The sequence below is a fragment of the Neopsephotus bourkii genome, unplaced genomic scaffold (genome assembly GCF_033783945.1).
Source record: "Neopsephotus bourkii isolate Nb327-2 ecotype Australia unplaced genomic scaffold, CSIRO-AGI_Nbou_v1 NB_1471, whole genome shotgun sequence".
Classification (NCBI taxonomy): domain Eukaryota; kingdom Metazoa; phylum Chordata; class Aves; order Psittaciformes; family Psittacidae; genus Neopsephotus; species Neopsephotus bourkii.
The window spans coordinates 331,758-357,852 of record NW_026901947.1 but is presented as its reverse complement, the minus strand read 5'-3'; the positions used below and the strand labels follow the sequence as shown (position 1 = coordinate 357,852).

General features: G+C 53.6%; 6 protein-coding genes and 2 pseudogenes across 6 annotated transcripts in view; 1 reads left to right on the top strand and 7 right to left on the bottom strand.

Annotated features, from left to right (window-relative positions):
* The window catches only part of NUDT2 (nudix hydrolase 2), a 414,951-nt gene that overhangs the window by 216,337 nt on the left and 172,519 nt on the right, over positions 1-26,095 (bottom strand). The window lies entirely within an intron of this gene.
* UBAP2 (ubiquitin associated protein 2) overlaps positions 1-26,095 on the top strand; it is a 101,197-nt gene that overhangs the window by 60,519 nt on the left and 14,583 nt on the right. The gene's annotated exons all lie outside the window — the stretch shown is intronic.
* Positions 332-906, bottom strand: LOC133220712 (interferon-like). The gene is given in 3 exon segments (XM_061369003.1): positions 332-833; positions 835-875; positions 877-906. Coding segments are annotated over 3 exon segments (573 nt in total).
* LOC133220711 (interferon-like) lies at positions 5,294-5,869 on the bottom strand. Its single transcript, XM_061369002.1, has one exon. It carries the CDS (start codon positions 5,867-5,869, stop codon positions 5,294-5,296), a length of 576 nt encoding a protein of 191 aa, XP_061224986.1.
* LOC133220710 (interferon-like) lies at positions 10,246-10,822 on the bottom strand (annotated as a pseudogene).
* Positions 15,059-15,675, bottom strand: LOC133220709 (interferon-like; annotated as a pseudogene).
* Positions 19,814-20,706, bottom strand: LOC133220708 (interferon-like). Its single transcript, XM_061369001.1, has one exon. It carries the CDS (start codon positions 20,434-20,436, stop codon positions 19,861-19,863), a length of 576 nt encoding a protein of 191 aa, XP_061224985.1. The 5' UTR covers positions 20,437-20,706; the 3' UTR covers positions 19,814-19,860.
* LOC133220729 (interferon-like) lies at positions 24,822-25,435 on the bottom strand. The gene has a single exon (XM_061369027.1). It carries the CDS (start codon positions 25,433-25,435, stop codon positions 24,860-24,862), a length of 576 nt encoding a protein of 191 aa, XP_061225011.1. The 3' UTR covers positions 24,822-24,859.

Here is a 26,095-nt window from a genome sequence, read left to right as displayed (position 1 = left end):
AGCACTCTTCATCAGGAACAATAACCAGAGGAGAAGGTTTTAACCTTAAACAGGCAAAGCTCACATTGGATATAAAGAAATAGTTATTTACGGTAAGAGTGGTGAAACACTGGAACAGGTTGCAGAGGCAGTGACGGCGTTTTGTCAAGAGGTCTTTATTTGGTGTGAATAAATAGGTGAATAAATAGGTGGCAGCGTGTGCCAATAAATAGAGCAGTTGTGTCGGGGAGCAGCGGGCGCAGGAGACGCGCGGAGGCCCGAGGTGGGTGTGCGCGGGCGCTGCCCCAGTGGTGCCGGTGTCGGGGCGGTGCGGGAGCGTGGGGTGGCTGGGCTAATTGCGGCCGGTGCGGGTGAGGTTGTGCAGGTGCTGGAAGCAGAGGCGAGCTTCGAGGCGGACGTGGTCCCAGGCGCAGGCGCTGTGGTTGTGGGTGCGCAGGAAGTCCTGGATGTGTCGGAAGTATTTGTTGATGGTGAGCAGCGTGTTGCGGGGCCCTTGTCCTGGGAAGAGCGTGGCGTTGTCCGGCAGGCAGCGCTGGAGGTGCTGGATGCGGTGCTGGAGGCTGTTGAGGAGCTGGTGCCGTGGCTCGTTGTGCCAGTGCTGGGGGGTGCTGGGGCTGCTGAGGGTGTGGAAGAGGTGCTGGAGGATGCGGAGGGCGGTGGCGGCGGCTTGCTGCGGGTGGCTGATGTGCAGGAGGGTGTTGGGGAAGAGGGGCGCCTGCTGGTGGTGGCAGGGCGGTGTGGGGCTGGGAGCCATGGCCTGGAGGAGCTGGAGGCTGCGCCAGGGGAAGGTGTCATCGCTGGCAGGCCGGTGGTGGCAGGCGAGGCCGGTGGCGAGCCGTCAGGAGGAGCACGAGCGCCGGGGCGCCGCGCGCCAGGGCGGGGCTGTGGGGTTGCGGGCGCAGGCATGGTGGGGCTGTGGGACGGATCCCTGCGGGGCGCTGGGCAGGAGCGTGCTGATGAACTCGGCGGTGGTGCGGGTGGGCGCTGTGCTGGAGGTTGTGCCGGGTGGCAGCTTTATGTGGTGAATCAGCCCAAAGACTTGCCCCTCTCCTCGCTTTCCTCTTGCAGCCGCTTGCCGGTTCTGGTTTCCAGTTTGGGCTGGGGTCTGTGTTGCTCCTGGGGAAGAGGCTTTTCCGGGGTGGCTGTGGGTGGGGAAGTCCTTGGCCAGGCTTTGTGGTTGTGTTTTGGTTGGTGCCGGTTATGGCGGCCGGGGTTTTGGTATAGTGGTTTGTGGAGGTGGGAAAGCTCAGGGGAGCCACATGTGGGGCGCTTGTGCTGCTGGTGAGTATTTTGTGGTTTCTGCTTTTCCTCTGTGGCTCTGTCTCTTTCCAGTTGTGTTGTGCTGGATTTCCCTTCCTGCGCAAGTCCCTTTTCTTTTTGTTGGGCTGTAGTAGTGGTTGTTTGGTTTTGGTTTTGGTATGTTTTATGGTGTGATTACGTCATTGTATTCATGTGATGACATCATTGGTTATTCTCTTTTTGGATATTTGTGACACTTTTCTGTTTCTCTGTTTTTGCTTTAATCCCTGTTTGTGCATCATTTCTATCTTCTCTTGAAAGATTTTTCAGCGTTCTCTTTTTTTCTGGATGTCCTGCGTGCCTTCTTGTGCTGAGAATAGGAGGTGTCAGAGGTGATTGCTGGTGGCCTTGTGAGCTGAAAGGCCTTTTGTGGTCAAAGGCCGTTAGTGAGGGATGGGGTGGCTAGGAGTGCTCTGGGTAACCTGTGACATTGTCTGAGAACCTTCATGGTGAAGAATTTCTGGAGGTGGAAAAGGGGACAGTCCAAGTGGGGAGAACGAAAGGAGCATTGTCACTGTATGCAGAGGTAGAAGGAGGAAGGCCAAGGTGAACTTAAAAGTGAGCCTGGCAAGTTCCATTAGGACAAGAAGAAGGGCTTCTTCATGTATATCAGCAGGAAAAACAAGGTAAGTATACTGTGGGGCTAATGCTGTATCATTGGGTGTCCTAGTTACAGAAGACACAGAAAATGCAGCATTATGGAACATCTTCTTTTGCCTCAGTCTTTACCAGTAAGGATGGCCCTCTGGAGTTGCAGACCTTGGAGATTAGAGATGAAGGCTGGAGAAAGTACGATGTCAGCCCCTGGTTTCCGAGAGTTGTGTTATGGATAGGCTGGACAGACTCAACACCCATAAACCTATGGTCCCTGAGGGATGCAGCCAAAGGTGCTAGGGGAGCTGGGAAACCTTGTAGATCTGCTGCCTCCATCATCATTGGCCGAGTATGCAGAACAGGAGAGGTGCCCAATGACTGGAGAAGACCAGGGTTACTCTGTCTATCGAAAGGAGAAGAAAGAGGTTGTGGGAAAACACCGGCCATTTCAGGCTGATCTCCATCCCTGGATAGGTGATGGAATAGGTCATTCTGGTATTCAGAACCAAGGATGTTAAAGGAAATAAGATTCTGAGAAGTAGTCGGCATGGATTCACCAAGGGTAGATCATGCTTGGGCAAACTAAGAGCCTTTTATGATGACATGGCAAGATGGGTTGACAAGTGGAGAATAGTGCATGTTGTTGACCTTGAGTTCAGCAAGGCTTTTGACACTGTCTCAAATAAAACCCTCATAGGTGAGCTTAGGAAGTGTCTCACCTGCACAGCAAGCTCTTCTTGAGTGGGGGGAAGCCACGTCTGCCCAACACCTACTCCAAGGCCTGCTCCAAACAGGGCTCTGCAGAGCCCGTGCCCACCCTTCCCTCTGCCACTTCCCCAGTGACGCACTTCCAAACACATCTTTGGGAAACCTCTGATGGGCTTTAGCCATCCTCTGCACAAGCATTTCTTCAGCCCTCGGCTTCTCAAGGTTTTGCAGTGCCCACCCCACTCTGCAGCGACTTAGGATCATCAGCCCTGGATCCACACTCAGGAAAGGCACGGACCCGCTGGGTTGCTCGTAGACCAGGGCCACAAACAGCATGACAGGCTTGAAGCACCTCTCCAAGGAGGAAAGCCTGACAGAACTGTTCATGTGGGTGAGAGAAGGCTCCAGAGAGACCTTCCAGTGACCTTTCAAGCCTGACAAGAGGCTTACAAGAAGGCTGGGGACAGGCTTTTGTAGAAATACATCATGGAATGAGCTAGGTTGGAAAAGACATAGAACGTCAAACCAAAGTATCATCCCAGGACTGCAAAGGCTACCACTAAACCATGTCGCTAATGTCTTTGTCTGCATAGTTTCTGAATGCTTCCGGGGACAGGGATTCCAGCACTGTCCTGGGAAGCGTTCAGTGTCTGACCACACACTGTCTGTGAATAAATTGTTCCCAATATCCCATGTAAACCTCCTGTGGCACAGCCTGAGGCCATTTCCTCTTGTCCTGTCACTTTTAATCTGGGAGAAGAGATTGTCCCCCACCTCACTGTAACCTCCTTTCAAGCAGTTGTAGAGAGCGATAAGGTCCTCCCTGAGCCTTCTCTTCTCCAGACTACGCCCCTGCGGAGGTCCCTCAGCCGTTCCTCATCACACTTGTTCTCCAGAGCCTTCACCAGCTGCGTTGCCCTTCTCCATCCCGGCTCCAGCACCTCCATTTCTCTCCTGTAGTGAGGGGCCCAGAACTGAACACAGGATTTGAGGTGCAGCCCCAGCAGTGCCCAGTGCAGGGGGATGATCACTGCCCTGGTCCTGCTGCCACACTATTGCGGGTACAGGCCAGGATGCTGTTGGCATCTTGGCTGCCTGGGCGCTGGCTGCTTAAGTTCATGTCCATCAGTCAGCACCTTCATGTCCTTTTCCAGCGAGCAGCTTTCTAGCCACTCTTCCCGAAGCCTGGAGCGTTCATGGGGTTGTTGTGGCCCAAGTGCAGGACCTGAGAGACTGCCTGTTGAATCTCATACCATTGACCAGAGCCCATAGATCCAGCCTTTCCAGATACCTCTTGTACGTGCTTGCGGATCACCTCCAGAATGACCTGTTCCATCACCTTTCCAGGGATAGAGGTGAGGATGACTGGCTGGTGGTGTCCAGAGTCCTCCTTCTGTTTCCTATAGGTGGATGACATTGGCATTCCTCCAGTCATTTGGACACCTCTCCCATTGTCCAGGATTGCCCAAGGATGATGGAAGCAGCAGAGCAGTAACTTCTGCTGGCTCCCTCAGCACTCTTGGCTGCATCCCGACAGGGCCATGGGCTTATTGGTATTGAGTCTGTCCAGCCTATCCCTACCCCAGCTCTCTAAAGACTGGGGGAAAGTTTTCCTTTCCCCAACCTTCATCTCTAAGCTTGGAGGTCAGGGACTCCTGAGGGCCATCCTTGGTGGCAAAGACTGACGCAAAGAAGGCATTCAGTAATTTGGCCTTCTCTATGTCTCTTCTATTACCAGGACATCTGTAAGATTTAGCAGTGGCCCCACATGTTCCTTGTATTCTTTTTGCTGCTGAAATACTCAAATAAGCCCTTTTTGTTGTCCTTGATGTCTTTCGCAAGACTCAATTTTAAGTGGGCCTTGGTCTTTGTCGCTGTATTTCTGCCTACTCTGACAGTGTTCCTGTAGGTCATCCACTGGCTTCTCCCCTTTTCCACCTGAAGAAATTCTCTACCAGGAGAGTGGTGAGACACTGCCACAGGTCAACAAGAGCAGTTGTAGCTGCCCCCTCCCTCTGTAATGGGGTTTGGGCTAACAATGCCACTAGCAGCTTCATCTGATACATGGTACCCTCAGCCCCAGGATGCGTTTAGGACCTCCATAGAAAAATACACCCCTAAATAAATGATTTAACTATACTCGGAGCATATGTGTAGTTCTGGTGTCCTCATTATTAGAAGGATGAAGAGCTGTTGAGGCAAGTCCAGAGAAGGCAATAAGGATGATCAGGGAAACAGAAAGACCTCTCATCTGAACACAAGCCGAGAAAGTTTGGCTGTTCATCCTGGAGAAGAAAAGGTGTGTGGAAAACTCACAGCAGCATTCCAGTATGTAAAGGTGGCCTATGAGGATGCAGGAGAAGCACTCTTCATCAGGAACAGTAACCATAGGAGAAGGTTTTAACCTTAACCAGGCAAAGCTCACATTAGACATAAGGAAATAGTTATTTACGGTAAGAGTGGTGAAACACTGGAACAGGTTGCAGAGGCAGTGGCGGCGTTTTGTCAAGAGGTCTTTATTTGGTGTGAATAAATAGGTGAATAAATAGGTGGCAGCGTGTGCCAATAAATAGAGCAGTTGTGTCAGGGAGCAGCGGGCGCAGGAGATGCGCGGAGGCCCGAGGTGGGTGTGCGCGGGCGATGCCCCAGTGGTGCCGGTGTCGGGGCGGTGCGGGAGCGTGGGGTTGCTGGGCTAATTGCGGCCGGTGCGGGTGAGGTTGTGCAGGTGCTGGAAGCAGAGGCGAGCTTCGAGGCGGACGTGGTCCCAGGCGCAGGCGCTGTGGTTGTGGGTGCGCAGGAAGTCCTGGATGTGTCGGAAGTATTTGTTGATGGTGAGCAGTGTGTTGCGGGGCCCTTGTCCCGGGAAGAGCGTAGCGTTGTCCGGCAGGCAGCGCTGGAGGTGCTGGATGCGGTGCTGGAGGCTGTTGAGGAGCTGGTGCCGTGGCTCGTTGTGCCAGTGCTGGGGGGTGCTGGGGCTGCTGAGGGTGTGGAAGAGGTGCTGGAGGATGCGGAGGGCGGTGGCGGCGGCTTGCTGCGGGTGGCTGATGTGCAGGAGGGTGTCGGGGAAGAGGGGCGCCTGCTGGTGGTGGCAGGGCGGTGTGGGGCTGGGAGCCATGGCCTGGAGGAGCTGGAGGCTGCGCCAGGGGAAGGTGTCATCGCTGGCAGGCCGGTGGTGGCAGGCGAGGCCGGTGGCGAGAGCCGTCAGGAGGAGCACGAGCGCCGGGGCGCCGCGCCCCAGGCGGGGCTGTGGGGTTGCGGGCGCAGGCATGGTGGGGCTGTGGGTGCTGCCTGCGGGGCGCTGGGCAGGAGCGTGCTGCGTGTCGACTCGGCGGTGGTGCGGGTGGGCGCTGTGCTGGAGGTTGTGCCGGGTGGCGGCTCTGGTGCACCGCAGCTTTCCCCTTCCTCGCTTTCCTCTTGCGGCCGCTTGCCGGTTCTGGTTTCCAGTTTGGGCTGGGGTCTGTGTTGCTCCTGGGGAAGAGGCTTTTCTGGGGTGGCTGTGGGTGGGGAAGTCCTTGGCCGGGCTTTGTGGTTGTGTTTTGGTTGGTGCCGGTTATGGCGGCCGGGGTTTTGGTATAGTGGTTTGTGGAGGTGGGAAAGCTCAGGGGAGCCACATGTGGGGCGCTTGTGCTGCTGGTGAGTATTTTGTGGTTTCTGCTTTTCCTCTGTGGCTCTGTCTCTTTCCAGTTGTGTTGTGCTGGATTTCCCTTCCTGCGCAAGTCCCTTTTCTTTCTGTTGGGCTGTAGTAGTGGTTGTGTGGTTTTGGTTTTGGTATGTTTTGTGGTTTGATTACGTCATTGTATTCATGTGATGACATCATTGGTTATTCTCTTTTTGGATACTTGTGACACTTTTCTGTTTCTCTGTTTTTGCTTTAATCCCTGTTTGTGCATCATTTCTATCTTTTCTTGAAAGATTTTTCAGCGTTCTCTTTTTTTCTGGATGTCCTGCGTGCCTTCTTGTGCTGAGAATAGGAGGTGTCAGAGGTGATTGCTGGTGGCCTTGTGAGCTGAAAGGCCTTTTGTGGTCAAAGGCCGTTAGTGAGGGATGGGGCGGCTAGGAGTGCTCTGGGTAACCTGTGACATTGTCTGAGAGCCTTCGTGGTGAAGAATTTCTGGAGGTGGAAAAGGGGACAGTCCAAGTGGGGAGAACGAAAGGAGCATTGTCACTGTATGCAGAGGTAGAAGGAGGAAGGCCAAGGTGAACTTAAAAGTGAGCCTGGCAAGTTCCGTAAGGACAAGAAGAAGGGCTTCTTCATGTATATCAGCAGGAAAACCAAGGTAAGCATAATGTGGGGCTAATGCTGTACCGTTGGGTGTCCTAGTTACAGAAGACACAGAAAATGCAGCATTATGGAACGTCTTTTTTGCCTCAGTCTTTACCAGTAAGGATGGCCCTCTGGAGTTCAAGACCTTGGAGATTAGAGATGAAGGCTGGAGAAAGTACGATTTCAGCCCCTGGTTTCCGAGAGTTGTGTTATGGATAGGCTGGACAGACTCAACACCCATAAACCTATGCGCCCTGAGGGATGCAGCCAAAGGTGCTAGGGGAGCTGGGAAAACTCGTAGATCTGCTGCCTCCGTCATCATTGGCCGAGTATGCAGAACAGGAGAGGTGCCCAATGACTGGAGAAGACCAGGGTTACTCTGTCTATCGAAAGGGCAAGAAGGAGGTTCTGGGAAAACACCGGCCATTTCAGGCTGATCTCTATCCCTGGATAGGTGATGGAATAGGTCATTCTGGTGGTCAGAACCAAGGATGTTAAAGAAAATAAGATCCTGAGAAGTAGTCGGCATGGATTCACCAAGGGTAGATCATGCTTGGGCAAACTAAGAGCCTTTTATGATGACATGGCAAGATGGGTTGACAAGTGGAGAATAGTGCATGTTATCCACCTTGAGTTCAGCAAGGCTTTTGACACTGTCTCAAATAAAACCCTCATAGGTGAGCTTAGGAAGTGTCTCACCTGCACAGCAAGCTCTTCTTGAGTGGGGGGAAGCCACGTCTGCCCAACACCTACTCCAAGGCGTGCTCCAAACAGGGCTCTGCACAGCCCGTGCCCGCCCTTCCCTTTGCCACTTCCCCAGTGACGCACTTCCAAACACATCTTTGGGAAACCTCTGATGGGCTTTAGCCATCCCCTGCACAAGCATTTCTTCAGCCCTCGGCTTCTCAAGGTTTTGCAGTGCCCACCCCACTCTGCAGCGACTTAGGATCATCAGCCCTGGATCCACACTCAGGAAAGGCACGGACCCGCTGGGTTGCTCGTAGACCAGGGCCACAAACAGCACGACAGGCTTGAAACACCTCTCCAAGGAGGAAAGCCTGACAGAACTGTTCATGTGGGTGAGAGAAGGCTCCAGAGAGACCTTCCAGTGACCTTTCAAGCCTGACAGGAGGCTTACCAGAAGGCTGGGGACAGGCTTTGGTAGAAATACATCATGGAATGAGCTAGGTTGGAAAAGACATAGAACGTCAAAGCAAAGTATCATCCCAGGACTGCAAAGGCTACCACTAAACCATGTCGCTAATGGCTTTGTCTGCATGGTTTCTGAATGCTTCCGGGGACAGGGATTCCAGCACTGTCCTGGGAAGCGTTCAGTGTCTGACCACACACTGTCTGTGAATAAATTGTTCCCAATATCCAATGTAAACCTCCTGTGGCACAGCCTGAGGCCATTTCCTCTTGTCCTGTCACTTTTAATCTGGGAGAAGAGATTGTCCCCCACCTCACTGTAACCTCCTTTCAGGCAGTTGTAGAGAGCGATAAGGTCCTCCCTGAGCCTTCTCTTCTCCAGACTACGCTCCTGCGCAGGTCCCTCAGCCGTTCCTCATCACACTTGTTCTCCAGAGCCTTCACCAGCTGCGTTGCCCTTCTGCAGCCCGGCTCCAGCACCTCCATTTCTCTCCTGTAGTGAGGGGCCCAGAACTGAACACAGGATTTGACGTGCAGCCTCAGCAGTGCCCAGTGCAAGGGGATGATCACTGCCCTGGTCCTGCTGCCACACTATTGCGGGTACAGGCCAGGATGCTGTTGGCATCTTGGCTGCCTGGGCACTGGCTGCTTAAGTTCATGTCCATCAGTCAGCACCTTCATGTCCTTTTCCAGCGAGCAGCTTTCTAGCCACTCTTCCCGAAGCCTGGAGCGTTCATGGGGTTGTTGTGGCCCAAGTGCAGGACCTGAGAGACTGCCTGTTGAATCTCATACCATTGACCAGAGCCCATAGATCCAGCCTTTCCAGATACCTCTTGTACGTGCTTGCGGATCACCTCCAGAATGACCTGTTCCATCACCTTTCCAGGGATAGAGGTGAGGATGACTGGCTGGTGGTGAACAGAGTCCTCCTTCTGTTTCCTATAGGTGGATGACATTGGCATTCCTCCAGTCATTTGGACACCTCTCCCATTGTCCAGGATTGCCCAAGGATGATGGAAGCAGCAGAGCAGTAACTTCTGCTGGCTCCCTCAGCACTCTTGGCTGCATCCCGACAGGGCCATGGGCTTATTGGTATTGAGTCTGTCCAGCCTATCCCTACCCCAGCTCTCTAAAGACTGGGGGAAAGTTTTCCTTTCCCCAACCTTCATCTCTAAGCTTGGAGGTCAGGGACTCCTGAGGGCCATCCTTGGTGGCAAAGACTGACGCAAAGAAGGCATTCAGTAATTTGGCCTTCTCTATGTCTCTTCTATTACCAGGACATCTGTAAGATTTAGCAGTGACCCCACATGTTCCTTGTATTGTTTTTGCTGCTGAAATACTCAAATAAGCCCTTTTTGTTGTCCTTGATGTCTTTCGCAAGACTCAATTTTAAGTGGGCCTTGGTCTTTGTCGCTGTATTTCTGCGTACTCTGACAGTGTTCCTGTAGGTCATCCACTGGCTTCTCCCCTTTTCCACCTGAAGAAATTCTCTACCAGGAGAGTGGTGAGACACTGCCACAGGTCAACAAGAGCAGTTGTAGCTGCCCCCTCCCTCTGTAATGGGGTTTGGGCTAACAATGCCACCAGCAGCTTCATCTGATACATGGTACCCTCAGCCCCAGGATGCGTTTAGGACCTCCATAGAAAAATACACCACTAAATAAATGATTTAACTAACTCGGAGCACTATGTGTAGTTCTGGTGTCCTCAATATTAGAAGGAAGAAGAGCTGTTGAGGCAAGTCCAGAGAAGGCAATAAGGATGATCAGGGCAACAGAAAGACCTCTCATATGAACAGAGGCCGAGAAAGTTGGGCTGTTCATCCTGCCGAACAAAAGGTGTGTGGAAAACTCACAGCAGCATTCCAGTATGTAAAGGTGGCCTATGAGGATGCAGGAGAAGCACTCTTCATCAGGAACAGTAACCATAGGAGAAGGTTTTAACCTTAACCAGGCAAAGCTCACATTAGACATAAGGAAATAGTTATTTACGGTAAGAGTGGTGAAACACTGGAACAGGTTGCAGAGGCAGTGGCGGCGTTTTGTCAAGAGGTCTTTATTTGGTGTGAATAAATAGGTGAATAAATAGGTGGCAGCGTGTGCCAATAAATAGAGCAGTTGTGTCGGGGAGCAGCGGGCGCAGGAGATGCGCGGAGGCCCGAGGTGGGTGTGCGCGGGCGCTGCCCCAGTGGTGCCGGTGTCGGGGCGGTGCGGGAGCGTGGGGTTGCTGGGCTAGTTGCGGCCGGTGCGGGTGAGGTTGTGCAGGTGCTGGAAGCAGAGGCGAGCTTCGAGGCGGACGTGGTCCCAGGCGCAGGCGCTGTGGTTGTGGGTGCGCAGGAAGTCCTGGATGTGTCGGAAGTATTTGTTGATGGTGAGCAGGGTGTTGCGGGGCCCTTGTCCCGGGAAGAGCGTGGCGTTGTCCGGCAGGCAGTGCTGGAGGTGCTGGATGCGGTGCTGGAGGCTGTTGAGGAGCTGGTGCCGTGGCTCGTTGTGCCAGTGCTGGGGGGTGCTGGGGCTGCTGAGGGTGTGGAAGAGGTGCTGGAGGATGCGGAGGGCGGTGGCGGCGGCTTGCTGCGGGTGGCTGATGTGCAGGAGGGTGTCGGGGGAAGAGGGGCGCCTGCTGGTGGTGGCAGGGCGGTGTGGGGCTGGGAGCCATGGCCTGGAGGAGCTGGAGGCTGCGCCAGGGGAAGGTGTCATCGCTGGCAGGCCGGTGGTGGCAGGCGAGGCCGGTGGCGAGAGCCGTCAGGAGGAGCACGAGCGCCGGGGCGCCGCGCCCCAGGCGGGGCTGTGGGGTTGCGGGCGCAGGCATGGTGGGGCTGTGGGTGCTGCCTGCGGGGCGCTGGGCAGGAGCGTGCTGCGTGTCGACTCGGCGGTGGTGCGGGTGGGCGCTGTGCTGGAGGTTGTGCCGGGTGGCAGCTTTATGTGGTGCCACCGCAGCTTCCCCTTCCTCGCTTTCGTCTTGCGGCCGCTTGCCGGTTCTGGTTTCCAGTTTGGGCTGGGGTCTGTGTTGCTCCTGGGGAAGAGGCTTTTCTGGGGTGGCTGTGGGTGGGGAAGTCCTTGGCCGGGCTTTGTGGTTGTGTTTTGGTTGGTGCCGGTTATGGCGGCCGGGGTTTTGGTATAGTGGTTTGTGGAGGTGGGAAAGCTCAGGGGAGCCACATGTGGGGCGCTTGTGCTGCTGGTGAGTATTTTGTGGTTTCTGCTTTTCCTCTGTGGCTCTGTCTCTTTCCAGTTGTGTTGTGCTGGATTTCCCTTCCTGCCCACCTTCCTTTTCTTTCTGTTGGGCTGTAATAGTGTTTATGGGGTTTTGCTTTTGGTGTTGTTTTTCGTGTGACTACATCATTGTATTCGTGTGATGACATTTTTGGTTATTCTCTTTTTGGATAAATTGTGCCATTTTCTTTTTTCTCTCTGATTTTGTTTTTTATCGCTGTTTGTGCATCATTTCTGACTTCTGTGAAATGTTTTTTTTTCAGTGATCTCTTTTTTTCTGCACATCCCGTGTGCCTTCTTGTGCTGAGGATTGGTATCAGAGGTGGTTGCAGGTGGCCTTGTGAGCTGAAAGGCCTTTTATGGTCAAAGGCCGTTAGTGAGGGATGGGGCAGGTAGGAGTGCTCTGGGTAACCTGTGACATTGTCTCAGAACCTTTATGGTGAAGAATTACTGGAGGTAGAAAAGAGGACAATCCAAGTGGGAGAACAGTAAGGACCATTGTCACTGAACGAAGAGATAGAAGGAGGAAGGTTAAGGTGCACTTGGACCTGGGCCTTGCAAAAGACATAAGGACAAGAAGGGCTTCTTCATGTGTTTTGGAAGGAATATAAGGCTGCTGCTAGAGGATGTAGGAAAGCTGCTAGGATGACTAAGGCCTCCTTGGAATTAAAGCTAGCGAGAAGGCTCAAGGACAGCAGAAAGAGCTTTTTCAAATACATGGCAGGTAAAACTAACACCAGAGGCAATGTAGGCCCGCTGATGAACGGGACGGGTGCCCTGGTGACAGAAGATACAGAGATGGCAGAGTTACTGAATGACTTCTTTGTCTCTGTCTACTCTGCCGGAGGCAGTCCTGAAGAGCCCTGTACCGCTGAGACCTCAGATGAAGACAGGTCAACGGAGCGGTTTGCCTTAGTTGATGAGGAATGGGTTAGAGACCAGTTGAGCAATCTGGACATCCATAAATCCATGGGTCCAGATGGGATGCACCCGCGGGTGCTGAGGGAACTGGCAGAGGTCATTGCTAGACAGCTCTCCATCATCTTTACCAAGTCTAGGGAAACAGGAGAGGTGCCTGAGGACTGGAGGAAAGCAAATGTCACTCCCATCTTCAAAAAGGGCAAGAAGGAGGACCCGGGTAACTATAGACCGGTTAGCCTCACCTCCATTCCTGGGAAAGTGATGGAACACCTTATCCTTGGTGCCATCTTAAGGCCTATCAAGGATAAGAGGGTTATGAGGGGCACTCAACATGGCTTCACCAAGGGGAAGTCATGCTTGACCAATCTCATAGCCTTTTATGAGGAAATAACACGGTGGATGGATGATGGCAGAGCGGTGGATGTGGTCTACCTTGATTTCAGCAAGGCATTTGACACAGTCTCTCACAGCATCCTCACAGATAAATTGAGGAAGTGTGGTCTGGATGATCGGGTAGTGAGGTGGACTGTGAACTGGCTGAAGGAGAGAAGCCAGAGAGTTGTAGTCTATGGGGCAGAGTCTAGTTGGAGGCCTGTATGTAGTGGAGTGCCTCAAGGGTCGGTACTGGGACCAGTATTATTTAATATATTCATCAATGATCTAGATGAGGGAATTGAGTGTACTATCAGCAAGTTTGCTGATGACACTAAGCTGGGAGGGGTGGCCGACACACCAGAAGGCTGTGCTGCCATCCAGAGAGACCTGGACAGGCTGGAGGGTTGGGCGGGGAATAACTTGATGAAATATAACAAGGGAAAGTGTAGAGTCCTGCATCTGGGCAGGAACAACCCCAGGTTCCAGTATAGATTGGGGAACGACCTGTTAGAGAGCAGTGTAGGGGAGAGGGACCTGGGGGTCCTAGTGGACGACAGGATGACCATGAGCCGACACTGTGCCCTTGTGGCCAAGAAGGCCAATGGCATCCTGGGGTGTATTAGAAGGGGGGTGGTTAGTAGGTCGAGAGAGGTCCTCCTTCCCTTCTACTCTGCCCTGGTGAGACCTCATCTGGAATATTGTGTCCAGTTCTGGGCCCCTCAGTTTAAAAAGGACAGGGACCTGCTGGAGAGAGTCCAGCGCAGGGCAACTAAGATGATTAAGGGAGTGGAGCATCTCCCTTATGAGGAGAGGCTGAGGGAGCTGGGTCTCTATAGTTTGGAGAAGAGGAGATTGAGGGGTGACCTTATTAGTGTATATAAATATATAAAGGGGGAGTGTCACGAGGATGGAGCCAGGCTCTTCTCAGTGGCAAACAATGATAGGACAAGAGGCAATGGGTACAAACTGGAACACAAGAGGTTCCACTTAAACTTGAGAAGAAACTTCTTCTCAGTGAGGGTGACAGAACACTGGAACAGGCTGCCCAGGGAGGTTGTGGAGTCTCCTTCTCTGGAGACATTCAAAACCCGCCTGGACACGTTCCTGTGTAACCTTATCTAGGTGTTCTTGCTCCGGCAGGGGGATTGGACTAGATGATCTTTTGAGGTCCCTTCCAATCTCTAACACACTGTGATATACTGTGTGATACTGTGATGTATATCAGCAGGGAAAGAAACATAATGTGGGTTCGATGCTGAATCAGTGGGTGTCGTGATTACAGAAGACATGGAAAAGATTGAATGACTGAATGCCTTCTTTTCCTCAGTCTTTATCCCTAAGGATGGCCCTCAGGAGTCTGTGACCTCGGAGGTTAGAGATGAAGGCCAGAGAAAGTAAGATTTCACCCCCTGGTTGACGAGAGTTGAGTTACGGATAGGCTGGAGAGACTCAACACCCATTAACCCATGGGCCTTGAGGGTGTGCCACCAAAGGTGCTGAGGGAGCTGGGAGATGTTGTTCTTCTGCCTTCCTCATCCTTGGATAAGCATGGAGAACGGGAGAGGTGTTCAAGGAGTGAAGGAAGGGCAGTGTCACTCCATCACCAGAAAGGGAAGAGGACCCGGGAAATCATTAGCCAGTCGTTCCGATCTCCATCCCTGGAAAGGTGATGGAATAGGTCATTCTGGTGGTCAGAACCAAGGATGTTAAAGGAAAGAAGTTCCTGAGGAGTAGTCAGCATGGATTCACCAAGGGTAGATCTTGCTTGGACAATCTCAGAGCCTTTTACAGTGACTTGGCAATACGGGTTGACGAGGGGAGAGCAATGCATGTTATCAGCCTTTACTCCCGCGAGCCTTTTGACAATGTCTCCACTAAAACCCTCGTAGGTGAGCTCAGGAAGTGTGGGTTAAATGAATGGACAGTGAGATGGACTGTGGACTGTCTGAAGGGCAGAGCTGAGAGCACTGTGATCGACAGAGTAGAATACAGTTGGAGGCCTGCAGTCAGTGGTGTTTGTCATGGACCAGCACTGAGTCTGGTGGAATTCACCTTTTTAATCAGTGCACTGGGTTAAGGGCTAGAGTGACATCTCCGCAAGTTTGCCGCTGATAGAAAGCCGGGACCAGTGGCTGATGCATCTGAAGGCTGTGGCGGCATTCAGTAGTATCTGCATAGGCTGGAGAGCTGGGCAGACAGAAACCCACAGAGGTTTCACAGGGCCAGTGAAGGGCACTGCATCTTGAGCTTCCCCCCAGACCAAGGAGAGTTTGGTACGCTTGTGAGAAGAGAAGGAGTGGCGGCATTTGGTCAAGAGGTCTTTATTTGGTGTGAATAAATAGGTGAATAAATAGGTGGCAGCATGTGCCAATAAATAGAGCAGTTGTGTCGGGGAGCAGCGGGCGCTGGAGACGCGCGAGGTCGGGGCGGCTCCAGCCGCAGCTGTTGCAGAGGGTGCTGCAGGCCCGAGGTGGGTGTGCGCGGGCGCTGCCCCAGTGGTGCCGGTGTCGGGGCGGTGCGGGAGCGTGGGGTGGCTGGGCTAATTGCGGCCGGTGCGGGTGAGGTTGTGCAGGTGCTGGAAGCAGAGGCGAGCTTCGAGGCGGACATGGTCCCAGGCGCAGGCGCTGTGGTTGTGGGTGCGCAGGAAGTCCTGGATGTGTCGGAAGTATTTGTTGATGGTGAGCAGCGTGTTGCGGGGCCCTTGTCCCGGGAAGAGCGTGGCGTTGTCCGGCAGCGCTGGAGGTGCTGGATGCGGTGCTGGAGGCTGTTGAGGAGCTGGTGCCGTGGCTCGTTGTAGTGCTGGGGGGTGCTGGGGCTGCTGAGGGTGTGGAAGAGGTGCTGGAGGATGCGGAGGGCGGTGGCGGCGGCTTGCTGCGGGTGGCTGATGTGCAGGAGGGTGCTCTGAGGGGAAGAGGGGCGCCTGCTGGTGGTGGCAGGGCGGTGTGGGGCTGGGAGCCATGGCCTGGAGGAGCTGGAGGCTGCGCCAGGGGAAGGTGTCATCGCTGGCAGGCCGGTGGTGGCAGGCGAGGCCGGTGGCGAGAGCCGTCAGGAGGAGCAGGAGCGCCGGGGCGCCGCGCCCCAGGCGGGGCTGTGGGGTTGCGGGCGCAGGCATGGTGGGGCTGTGGGTGCTGCCTGCGGGGCGCTGGGCAGGAGCGTGCTGCGTGTCGACTCGGCGGTGGTGCGGGTGGGCGCTGTGCTGGAGGTTGTGCCGGGTGGCAGCTTTATGTGGTGCCACCGCAGCTTCCCCTTCCTCGCTTTCCTCTTGCGGCCGCTTGCCGGTTCTGGTTTCCAGTTTGGACTGGGGTCTGTGTTGCTCCTGGGGAAGAGGCTTTTCAGGGGTGGCTGTGGGTGGGGAAGTCCTTGGCCGGGCTTTGTGGTTGTGTTTTGGTTGGTGCCGGTTATGGCGGCCGGGGTTTTGGTATAGTGGTTTGTCTGGTGGGAAAGCTCAGGGGAGTCACATGTGGGGTGTTTGTGCTGCTGGTGAGTATTTTGTGGTTTCTGCTTTTCCTCTGTGGCTCTGTCTCTTTCCAGTTGTGTTGTGCTGGATTTCCCTTCCTGCCCACCTTCCTTTTCTTTCTGTTGGGCTGTAATAGTGTTTATGGGGTTTTGCTTTTGGTGTTGTTTTTCGTGTGACTACATCATTGTATTCGTGTGATGACATCTTTGGTTATTCTCTTTTTGGATAAATTGTGCCGTTTTCTTTTTCTCTCTGATTTTGTTTTTTATCGCTGTTTGTGCATCATTTCTGACTTCTGTGAAATGTTTTTTTGCAGTGATCTCTTTTTTTCTGCACATCCCGTGTGCCTTCTTGTGCTGAGGATTGGTATCAGAGGTGGTTGCAGGTGGCCTTGTGAGCTGAAAGGCCTTTTGTGGTCAAAGGCCGTTAGTGAGGGATGGGGGGCTAGGAGTGCTCTGGGTGACCTGTGACATTGTCTCAGAACCTTCGTGGTGAAGAATTACTGGAGGTGGAAAAGAGGACAATCCAACTGGGAGAACAGTAAGGACCATTGTCACTGTATGCATAGATAGAAGGAGGAAGGCAAAGGTGCACTTGGACCTGAGCCTTGCAAAAGACATAAGGACAAGAAGAAGGGCTTCTTCATGTGTTTTGGGAGGAATATAAGGCTGCTGCTAGAGGATGTAGGAAAGCAGCTAGGATGACTAAGGCCTCCTTGGAATGAAAGCTAGCGAGAAGGCTCAAGGGCAGCAGAAAGAGCTTTTTCAAATACATGGCAGATAAAACTAACACCAGAGGCAATGTAGGCCCGCTGATGAACGGGACGGGTGCCCTGGTGACAGAAGATACAGAGATGGCAGAGTTACTGAATGCCTTCTTTGTCTCTGTCTACTCTGCTGGAGGCAGTCCTGAAGAGCCCTGTACCACTGAGACCTCGGATGAAGACAGGTCAACGGAGCGGTCTGCCTTAGTCGATGAGGAATGGGTTAGAGACCAGTTGAGCAATCTGGATATCCATAAATCCATGGGTCCAGATGGGATGCACCCGCGGGTGCTGAGGGAACTGGCTGAGGTCATTGCTAGACAGCTCTCCATCATCTTTACCAAGTCTTGGGAAACGGGAGAGGTGCCTGAGGACTGGAGGAAAGCAAATGTCACTCCCGTCTTCAAAAAGGGCAAGAAGGAGGACCCGGGTAACTATAGACCGGTTAGCCTCACCTCCATTCCTGGGAAAGTGATGGAACACCTTATCCTTGGTGCCATCTTAAGGCATATCAAGGATAAGAGGGTTATGAGGGGCAGTCAACATGGCTTCACCAAGGGGAAGTCATGCTTGACCAATCTCGTAGCCTTTTATGAGGAAATAACACGGTGGATGGATGATGGCAGAGCGCTGGATGTGGTCTACCTTGACTTCAGCAAAGCGTTTGACACAGTCTCCCACAGCATCCTCGCAGCTAAATTGAGGAAGTGTGGTCTGGATGATCGGGTAGTGAGGTGGACTGTGAACTGGCTGAAGGAGAGAAGCCAGAGAGTTGTAGTCTATGGGGCGGAGTCTAGTTGGAGGCCTGTATGTAGTGGAGTGCCTCAAGGGTCGGTACTGGGACCAGTATTATTTAATATATTCATCAATGATTTAGATGAGGGAATTGAGTGTACTATCAGCAAGTTTGCTGATGACACTAAGCTGGGAGGAGTGGCTGACACGCCAGAAGGCTGTGCTGCCATCCAGAGAGACCTGGACAGGCTGGAGGGTTGGGCGGGGAATAACTTGATGAAATATAACAAGGGAAAGTGTAGAGTCCTGCATCTGGGCAGGAACAACCCCAGGTTCCAGTATAGGCTGGGGAACGACCTGTTAGAGAGCAGTGTAGGGGAGAGGGACCTGGGGGTCCTAGTGGACGACGGGGTGACCATGAGCCGACACTGCCCTTGTGGCCAAGAAGGCCAATGACATCCTGGGGTGTATTAGAAGGGGGGTGGTTAGTAGGTCGAGAGAGGTCCTCCTTCCCCTCTACTCTGCCCTGGTGAGACCTCATCTGGAATATTGTGTCCAGTTCTGGGCCCCTCAGTTCAAGGACAGGGACCTGCTGGAGAGAGTCCAGCGCAGAGCAACTAAGATGATTAAGGGAGTGGAGCATCTCCCTTATGAGGAAAGACTGAGGGAGCTGGGTCTCTATAGTTTGGAGAAGAGGAGACTGAGGGGTGACCTTATTAGTGTATATAAATATATAAAGGGGGAGTGTCACGAGGATGGAGCCAGGCTCTTCTCAGTGGCAAACAATGATAGGACAAGGGGCAATGGGTACAAACTGGAACACAAGAGGTTCCACTTAAACTTGAGAAGAAAACGTCTTCTCAGTGAGGGTGACAGAACACTGGAACAGGCTGCCCAGGGAGGTTGTGGAGTCTCCTTTTCTGGAGTCATTCAAAACCCGCCTGGACACGTTCCTGTGTAACCTTATCTAGGTGTTCTTCCTCCGGCAGGGGGATTGGACTAGATGATCTTTTGAGGTCCCTTCCAATCTCTAACACACTGTGATATACTGTGTGATACTGTGATGTATATCAGCAGGGAAAGAAACATAATGTGGGTCCGATGCTGAATCTGTGGGTGTCGTGATTACAGAAGACATGAAAAGATTGAATGACTGAATGCCTTCTTTTCCTCAGTCTTTATCCCTAAGGATGGCCCTCAGGAGTCTGTGACCTCGGAGGTTAGAGATGAAGGCCAGAGAAAGTAAGATTTCACCCCCTGCTTGCTGAGAGTTGAGTTATGGATAGGCTGGAGAGACTCAAGACCCATAAACCCATGGGCCTTGAGGGTGTGCCACCAAAGGTGCTGAGGGAGCTGGGAGATGTTGTTCTTCTGCCTTCCTCATCCTTGGATAAGCATGGAGAACGGGAGAGGTGTCCAAGGAGTGAAGGAAGGGCAGTGTCACTCCATCACCCGACAGGGAAGAGGACCGGGGAAATCATTAGCCAGTCGTTCTGATCTCCATCCCTGGGAAGGTGATGGAATAGGTCATTCTGGTGGTCAGAACCAAGGATGTTAAAGGAAAGAAGTTTCTGAGGAGTAGTCAGCATGGATTCACCAAGGGTAGATCTTGCTTGGACAATCTCAGAGCCTTTTACAGTGACTTGGCAATACGGGTTGACGAGGGGAGAGCAGTGCATGTTATCAGCCTTTACTCCCGCGAGCCTTTTGACAATGTCTCCACTAAAACCCTCGTAGGTGAGCTCAGGAAGTGTGGGTTAAATGAATGGACAGTGAGATGGACTGTGACTGTCTGAACGGCAGAGCTGAGAGCACTGTGATCGACAGAGTAGAATACAGTTGGAGGCCTGCAGTCAGTGGTGTTTGTCAGGGTCCAGCACTGAGTCTGGTCGAATTCACCTTTTTAATCAGTGCACTGGGTTAAGGGCTAGAGTGACACCTCTGCAAGTTTGCCGCTGATAGGAAGCCGGGAGCAGTGGCTGATGCATCTGAAGGCTGTGGTGGCATTCAGTAGTATCTGCATAGGCTGGAGAGCTGGGCAGACAGAAACCCACAGAGGTTTCACAGGGCAAGTGAAGGGCACTGCATCTTGAGCTTCCCCCCAGACCAAGGAGAGTTTGGTACACTTGTGAGAAGAGAAGGAGTGGCGGCGTTTTGTCAAGAGGTCTTTATTTGGTGTGAATAAATAGGTGAATAAATAGGTGGCAGCGTGTGCCAATAAATAGAGCAGTTGTGTCGGGGAGCAGCGGGCGCAGGAGATGCGCGGGGTCGGGGCGGCTCCTGCCGCAGCTGTTGCGGAGGGTGCTGCAGGCCCGAGGTGGGTGTGCGCGGGCGCTGCCCCAGTGGTGCCGGTGTCGGGGCGGTGCGGGAGCGTGGGGTGGCTGGGCTAATTGCGGCCGGTGCGGGTGAGGTTGTGCAGGTGCTGGAAGCAGAGGCGAGCTTCGAGGCGGACGTGGTCCCAGGCGCAGGCGCTGTGGTTGTGGGTGCGCAGGAAGTCCTGGATGTGTCGGAAGTATTTGTTGATGGTGAGCAGCGTGTTGCGGGGCCCTTGTCCCGGGAAGAGCGTGGCGTTGTCCGGCAGGCAGTGCTGGAGGTGCTGGATGCGGTGCTGGAGGCTGTTGAGGAGCTGGTGCCTTGGCTCGTTGTGCCAGTGCTGGGGGGTGCTGGGGCTGCTGAGGGTGTGGAAGAGGTGCTGGAGGATGCGGAGGGCGGTGGCGGCGGCTTGCTGCGGGTGGCTGATGTGCAGGAGGGTGTCGGGGAAGAGGGGCGCCTGCTGGTGGTGGCAGGGCGGTGTGGGGCTGGGAGCCATGGCCTGGAGGAGCTGGAGGCTGCGCCAGGGGAAGGTGTCATCGCTGGCAGGCCGGTGGTGGCAGGCGAGGCCGGTGGCGAGAGCCGTCAGGAGGAGCAGGAGCGCCGGGGCGCCGCGCCCCAGGCTGGGCTGTGGGGTTGCGGGCGCAGGCATGGTGGGGCTGTGGGTGCTGCCTGCGGGGCGCTGGGCAGGAGCGTGCTGCGTGTCGACTCGGCGGTGGTGCGGGTGGGCGCTGTGCTGGAGGTTGTGCCGGGTGGCAGCTTTATGTGGTGGCACCGCAGCTTCCCCTTCCTCGCTTTCCTCTTGCGGCCGCTTGCCGGTTCTGGTTTCCAGTTTGGGCTGGGGTCTGTGCTGCTCCTGGGGAAGAGGCTTTTCTGGGGTGGCTGTGGGTGGGGAAGTCCTTGGCCGGGCTTTGTGGTTGTGTTTTGGTTGGTGCCGGTTATGGCGGCCGGGGTTTTGGTATAGTGGTTTGTGGAGGTGGGAAAGCTCAGGGTAGCCACATGTGGGGCGCTTGTGCTGCTGGTGAGTATTTTGTGGTTTCTGCTTTTCCTCTGTGGCTCTGTCTCTTTCCAGTTGTGTTGTGCTGGATTTCCCTTCCTGCCCACCTTCCTTTTCTTTCTGTTGGTTTGTAGTAGTGGTTGTGTGGTTTTGGTTTTGGTATGTTTTATGGTGTGATTACGTCATTGTATTCATGTGATGACATCATTGGTTATTCTCTTTTTGGATACTTGTGACACTTTTCTGTTTCTCTGTTTTTGCTTTAATCCCTGTTTGTGCATCATTTCTATCTGTTCTTTAAAGATTTTTCAGCGTTCTCTTTTTTTCTGGATGTCCTGCGTGCCTTCTTGTGCTGAGAATAGGAGGTGTCAGAGGTGATTGCTGGTGGCCTTGTGAGCTGAAAGGCCTTTTGTGGTCAAAGGCCGTTAGTGAGGGATGGGGCGGCTAGGAGTGCTCTGGGTAACCTGTGACATTGTCTGAGAACCTTCATGGTGAAGAATTTCTGGAGGTGGAAAAGGGGACAGTCCAAGTGGGGAGAACGAAAGGAGCATTGTCACTGTATGCAGAGGTAGAAGGAGGAAGGCCAAGGTGAACTTAAAAGTGAGCCTGGCAAGTTCCATAAGGAAAAGAAGACGGGCTTCTTCATGTATATCAGCAGGAAAAACAAGGTAAGTATAATGTGGGGCTAATGCTGTAGCGTTGGGTGTCCTAATTATAGAAGACACAGAAAACGCAGCATTGTGGAACGTCTTTTTTGCCTCAGTCTTTACCAGTAAGGATGGCCCTCTGGAGTTGCAGACCTTGGAGATTAGAGATGAAGGCTGGAGAAAGTACGATTTCAGCCCCTGGTTTCCGAGAGTTGTGTTATGGATAGGCTGGACAGACTCAACACCCATAAACCTATGGGCTCTGAGGGATGCAGCCAAAGGTGCTAGGGGAGCTGGGAAACCTTGTAGATCTGCTGGCTCCGTCATCATTGGCCGAGTATGCAGAACAGGAGAGGTGCCCAATAAACTAGAGAAGCCAGGGTTACTTCTGTTATTGAAAGGACAAGAAAGAGGTTGTGGGAAGTGTGGGGAGGTTCAGGCTGATCTCCATGCCTGGATAGGAGATGGAATAGGTCATTCTGGTGGTCAGAACCAAGGATGTTAAAGAAAATAAGATTCTGAGAAGTAGTCGGCATGGATTCACCAAGGGTAGATCATGCTTGGGCAAACTAAGAGCCTTTTATGATGACATGGCAAGATGGGTTGACAAGTGGAGAATAGTGCATGTTATCCACCTTGAGTTCAGCAAGGCTTTTGACACTGTCTCAAATAAAACCCTCATAGGTGAGCTTAGGAAGTGTCTCACCTGCACAGCAAGCTCTTCTTGAGTGGGGGGAAGCCACGTCTGCCCAACACCTACTCCAAGGCCTGCTCCAAACAGGGCTCTGCAGAGCCCGTGCCCACCCTTCCCTTTGCCACTTCCCCAGTGACGCTCTTCCAAACACATCTTTGGGAAACCTCTGATGGGCTTTAGCCATCCTCTGCACAAGCATTTCTTCAGCCCTCGCCTTCTCAAGGTTTTGCAGTGCCCACCCCACTCTGCAGCGACTTAGGATCATCAGCCCTGGATCCACACTCAGGGAAGGCACAGACCTGCTGGGCTGCTCGTAGACGAGGGCCACAAACAGCACGACAGGCTTGAAGCACCTCTCCAAGGAGGAAAGCCTGACAGAACTGTTCATGTTGGTGAGAGAAGGCTCCAGAGAGACCTTCCAGTGACCTTTCAAGCCTGACAGGAGGCTTACCAGAAGGCCGGGGACAGGCTTTTGTAGAAATACATCATGGAACGAACTAGGTTGGAAAAGACATAGAACGTCAAACCAAAGTATCATCCCAGGACTGCAAAGGCTACTCCTAAACCATGTCACTAACGGCTTTGTCTACATGGTTTCTGAATGCTTCCGGGGACAGGGATTCCATGACTGCCCTGGGAAGTGTTCAGTGTCTGACCACACACTCTCTGTGAAGAAATTGTTCCCAATATCCAATCTAAACCTCCTGTGGCACAGCCTGAGGCTATTTCCTCTTGTCCTGTCACTTTTAATTTGGGAGAAGAGATTGTCCCCCACCTCACTGTAACCTCCTTTCAGGCAGTTGTAGAGAGCGATAAGGTCCGTCCTGAGCCTTCTCTTCTCCAGACTCCGCCCCTGCGCAGGTCCCTCAGCCGTTCCTCATCACACTTGTTCTCCAGAGCCTTCACCAGCTGCGTTGCCCTTCTCCAGCCCGGCTCCAGCACCTCCATTTCTCTCCTGTAGTGAGGGGCCCAGAACTGAACACAGGATTTGAGGTGCAGCCTCACTGGTTCCCAGTGCAGGGGGATGATCACTGCCCTGGTCCTGCTGCCACACTATTGCGGGTACAGGACAGGATGCTGTTGGCTTCTTGGCTGCCTGGACACTAGCTGCTTAAGTTCATGTCCATCAGTCAGCACCTTCATGTCCTTTTCCAGCGAGCAGCTTTCTAGCCACTCTTCCCGAAGCCTGGAGCGTTGCATGGGGTTGTTGTGGCCCAAGTGCAGGACCTGACAGATTGCCTGTTGAATCTCATACCATTGACCAGAGCCCATAGATCCAGCCTTTCCAGATACCTCTTGTACGTGCTTGCGGATCACCTCCAGAATGACCTGTCCCATCACCTTTCCAGGGATAGAGGTGAGGATGACTGGCTGGTGGTGGCCTGGGTCCTCCTTCTGTTTCCTATAGATGGATGACATTGGCATTCCTCCAGTCATTTGGACACCTCTCCCATTGTCCAGGATTGTCCAAGGATGATGGAGGCAGCAGAGCAGTCACTTCTGCTGGCTCCCTCAGCACTCTTGGCTGCATCCCAACAGGGCCATGGGCTTATTGGTATTGAGTCTGTCCAGCCTATCCCTACCCCAGCTCTCTACAGACTGGGGGAAGTTTTCCTTTCTCCAACCTTCATCTCTAAGCTCAGAGGTCAGGGACTCCTGAGGGCCATCCTTGGTGGCAAAGACTGACGCAAAGAAGGCATTCAGTAATTCGGCCTTCTCTGTGTCTCTTCTATTACCAGGACATCCGTAAGATTTAGCAGTGGCCCCACATGTTCCTTGTATTGTTTTTGCTGCTGAAATACTCACATAAGCCCTTTTTGTTGGCCTTGATGTCTTTCGCAAGACTCAATTTTAAGTGGGCCTTGGCCTTTGTCGCTCTATTTCTGCCTACACTGACAGTGTTCCTGTAGGTCATCAACTTGGCTTGTCCCCTTTTCCACCTGAAGAAATTCTCTACCAGGAGATTGGTGAAACACTGCCACAGGTCAACAAGAGCAATTGTAGCTGCCCCCTCCCTCTGCAATGGGGTTTGGGCTAACAATGCCACCAGCAACCTCATCTGACACATGGTACCCTCAGCCCCAGGATGCGTTTAGGACCTCCATAGAAAAATACACCCCTAAATAAATGACTTAACTACACTCGGAGCACTATGTGTAGTTCTGGTGTCCTAAGTATTAGAAGGATGAAGAGCCGTTGAGACAAGTCCAGAGAAGGCAATAAGGATGATCAGGGCAACAGAAAGACCTCTCATATGAACAGAGGCCGAGAAAGTTGGGCTGTTCATCCTGGGGAACAAAAGGTGTGTGGAAAACTCACAGCAGCATTCCAGTATGTAAAGGTGGCCTATGAGGATGCAGGAGAAGCACTCTTCATCAGGAACAGTAACCATAGGAGAAGGCTTTAACCTTAAACAGGCAAAGCTCACATTGGATATAAAGAAATAGTTATTTACGGTAAGAGTGGTGAAACACTGGAACAGGGTGCAGAGGCAGTGGCGGCGTTTTGTCAAGAGGTCTTTATTTGGTGTGAATAAATAGGTGAATAAATAGGTGGCAGCGTGTGCCAATAAATAGAGCAGTTGTGTCGGGGAGCAGCGGGCGCAGGAGACGCGCGCGGTCGGGGCGGCTCCTGCCGCAGCTGTTGCGGAGGGTGCTGCAGGCCCGAGGTGGGTGTGCGTGGGCGCTGCCCCAGTGGTGCCGGTGTCGGGGCGGTGCGGGAGCGTGGGGTGGCTGGGCTAATTGCGGCCGGTGCGGGTGAGGTTGTGCAGGTGCTGGAAGCAGAGGCGAGCTTCGAGGCGGACGTGGTCCCAGGCGCAGGCGCTGTGGTTGTGGGTGCGCAGGAAGTCCTGGATGTGTCGGAAGTATTTGTTGATGGTGAGCAGCGTGCTGCGGGGCCCTTGTCCCGGGAAGAGCGTGGCGTTGCCCGGCAGGCAGCGCTGGAGGTGCTGGATGCGGTGCTGGAGGCTGTTGAGGAGCTGGTGCCGTGGCTCGTTGTGCCAGTGCTGGGGGGTGCTGGGACTGCTGAGGGTGTGGAAGAGGTGCTGGAGGATGCGGAGGGCGCTGGCGGCGGCTTGCTGCGGGTGGCTGATGTGCAGGAGGGTGTCGGGGAAGAGGGGCGCCTGCTGGTGGTGGCAGGGCGGTGTGGGGCTGGGAGCCATGGCCTGGAGGAGCTGGAGGCTGCGCCAGGGGAAGGTGTCATCGCTGGCAGGCCGGTGGTGGCAGCCGAGGCCGGTGGCGAGAGCCGTCAGGAGGAGCAGGAGCGCCGGGGCACTGCGCCCCAGGCGGGGCTGTGGGGTTGCGGGCGCAGGCATGGTGGGGCTGTGGGTGCTGCCTGCGGGGCGCTGGGCAGGAGCGTGCTGCGTGTCGACTCGGCGGTGGTGCGGGTGGGCGCTGTGCTGGAGGTTGTGCCGGGTGGCAGCTTTATGTGGTGCCACCGCAGCTTCCCCTTCCTCGCTTTCCTCTTGCGGCCGCTTGCCGGTTCTGGTTTCCAGTTTGGGCTGGGGTCTGTGTTGCTCCTGGGGAAGAAGAGGCTTTTCTGGGGTGGCTGTGGGTGGGGAAGTCCTTGGCCAGGCTTTGTGGTTGTGTTTTGGTTGGTGCCGGTTATGGCGGCCGGGGTTTTGGTATAGTGGCTTGTGGAGGTGGGAAAGCTCAGGGGAGCCACATGTGGGGCGCTTGTGCTGCTGGTGAGTATTTTGTGGTTTCTGCTTTTCCTCTGTGGCTCTGTCTCTTTCCAGTTGTGTTGTGCTGGATTTCCCTTCCTGCCCACCTTCCTTTTCTTTCTGTTGGGCTGTAATAGTGTTTATGGGGTTTTGCTTTTGGTGTTGTTTTTCATGTGACTACATCATTGTATTCATGTGATGACATCATTGGTTATTCTCTTTTTGGATAAATTGTGCCATTTCCTTGTTTCTCTCTTTTTTTGTTTTTTATCGCTGTTTGTGCATCATTTCTGTCTTCTGTGAAATGTTTTT

Bases quoted from the DNA above. Each gene is read 5' to 3' on its own strand.
- LOC133220729 (XM_061369027.1), bottom strand. From the start codon at position 25,435: ATGCCTGCGCCCGCAACCCCACAGCCCCGCCTGGGGCGCAGTGCCCCG.
- LOC133220711 (XM_061369002.1), bottom strand. From the start codon at position 5,869: ATGCCTGCGCCCGCAACCCCACAGCCCCGCCTGGGGCGCGGCGCCCCG.
- LOC133220708 (XM_061369001.1), bottom strand. From the start codon at position 20,436: ATGCCTGCGCCCGCAACCCCACAGCCCAGCCTGGGGCGCGGCGCCCCG.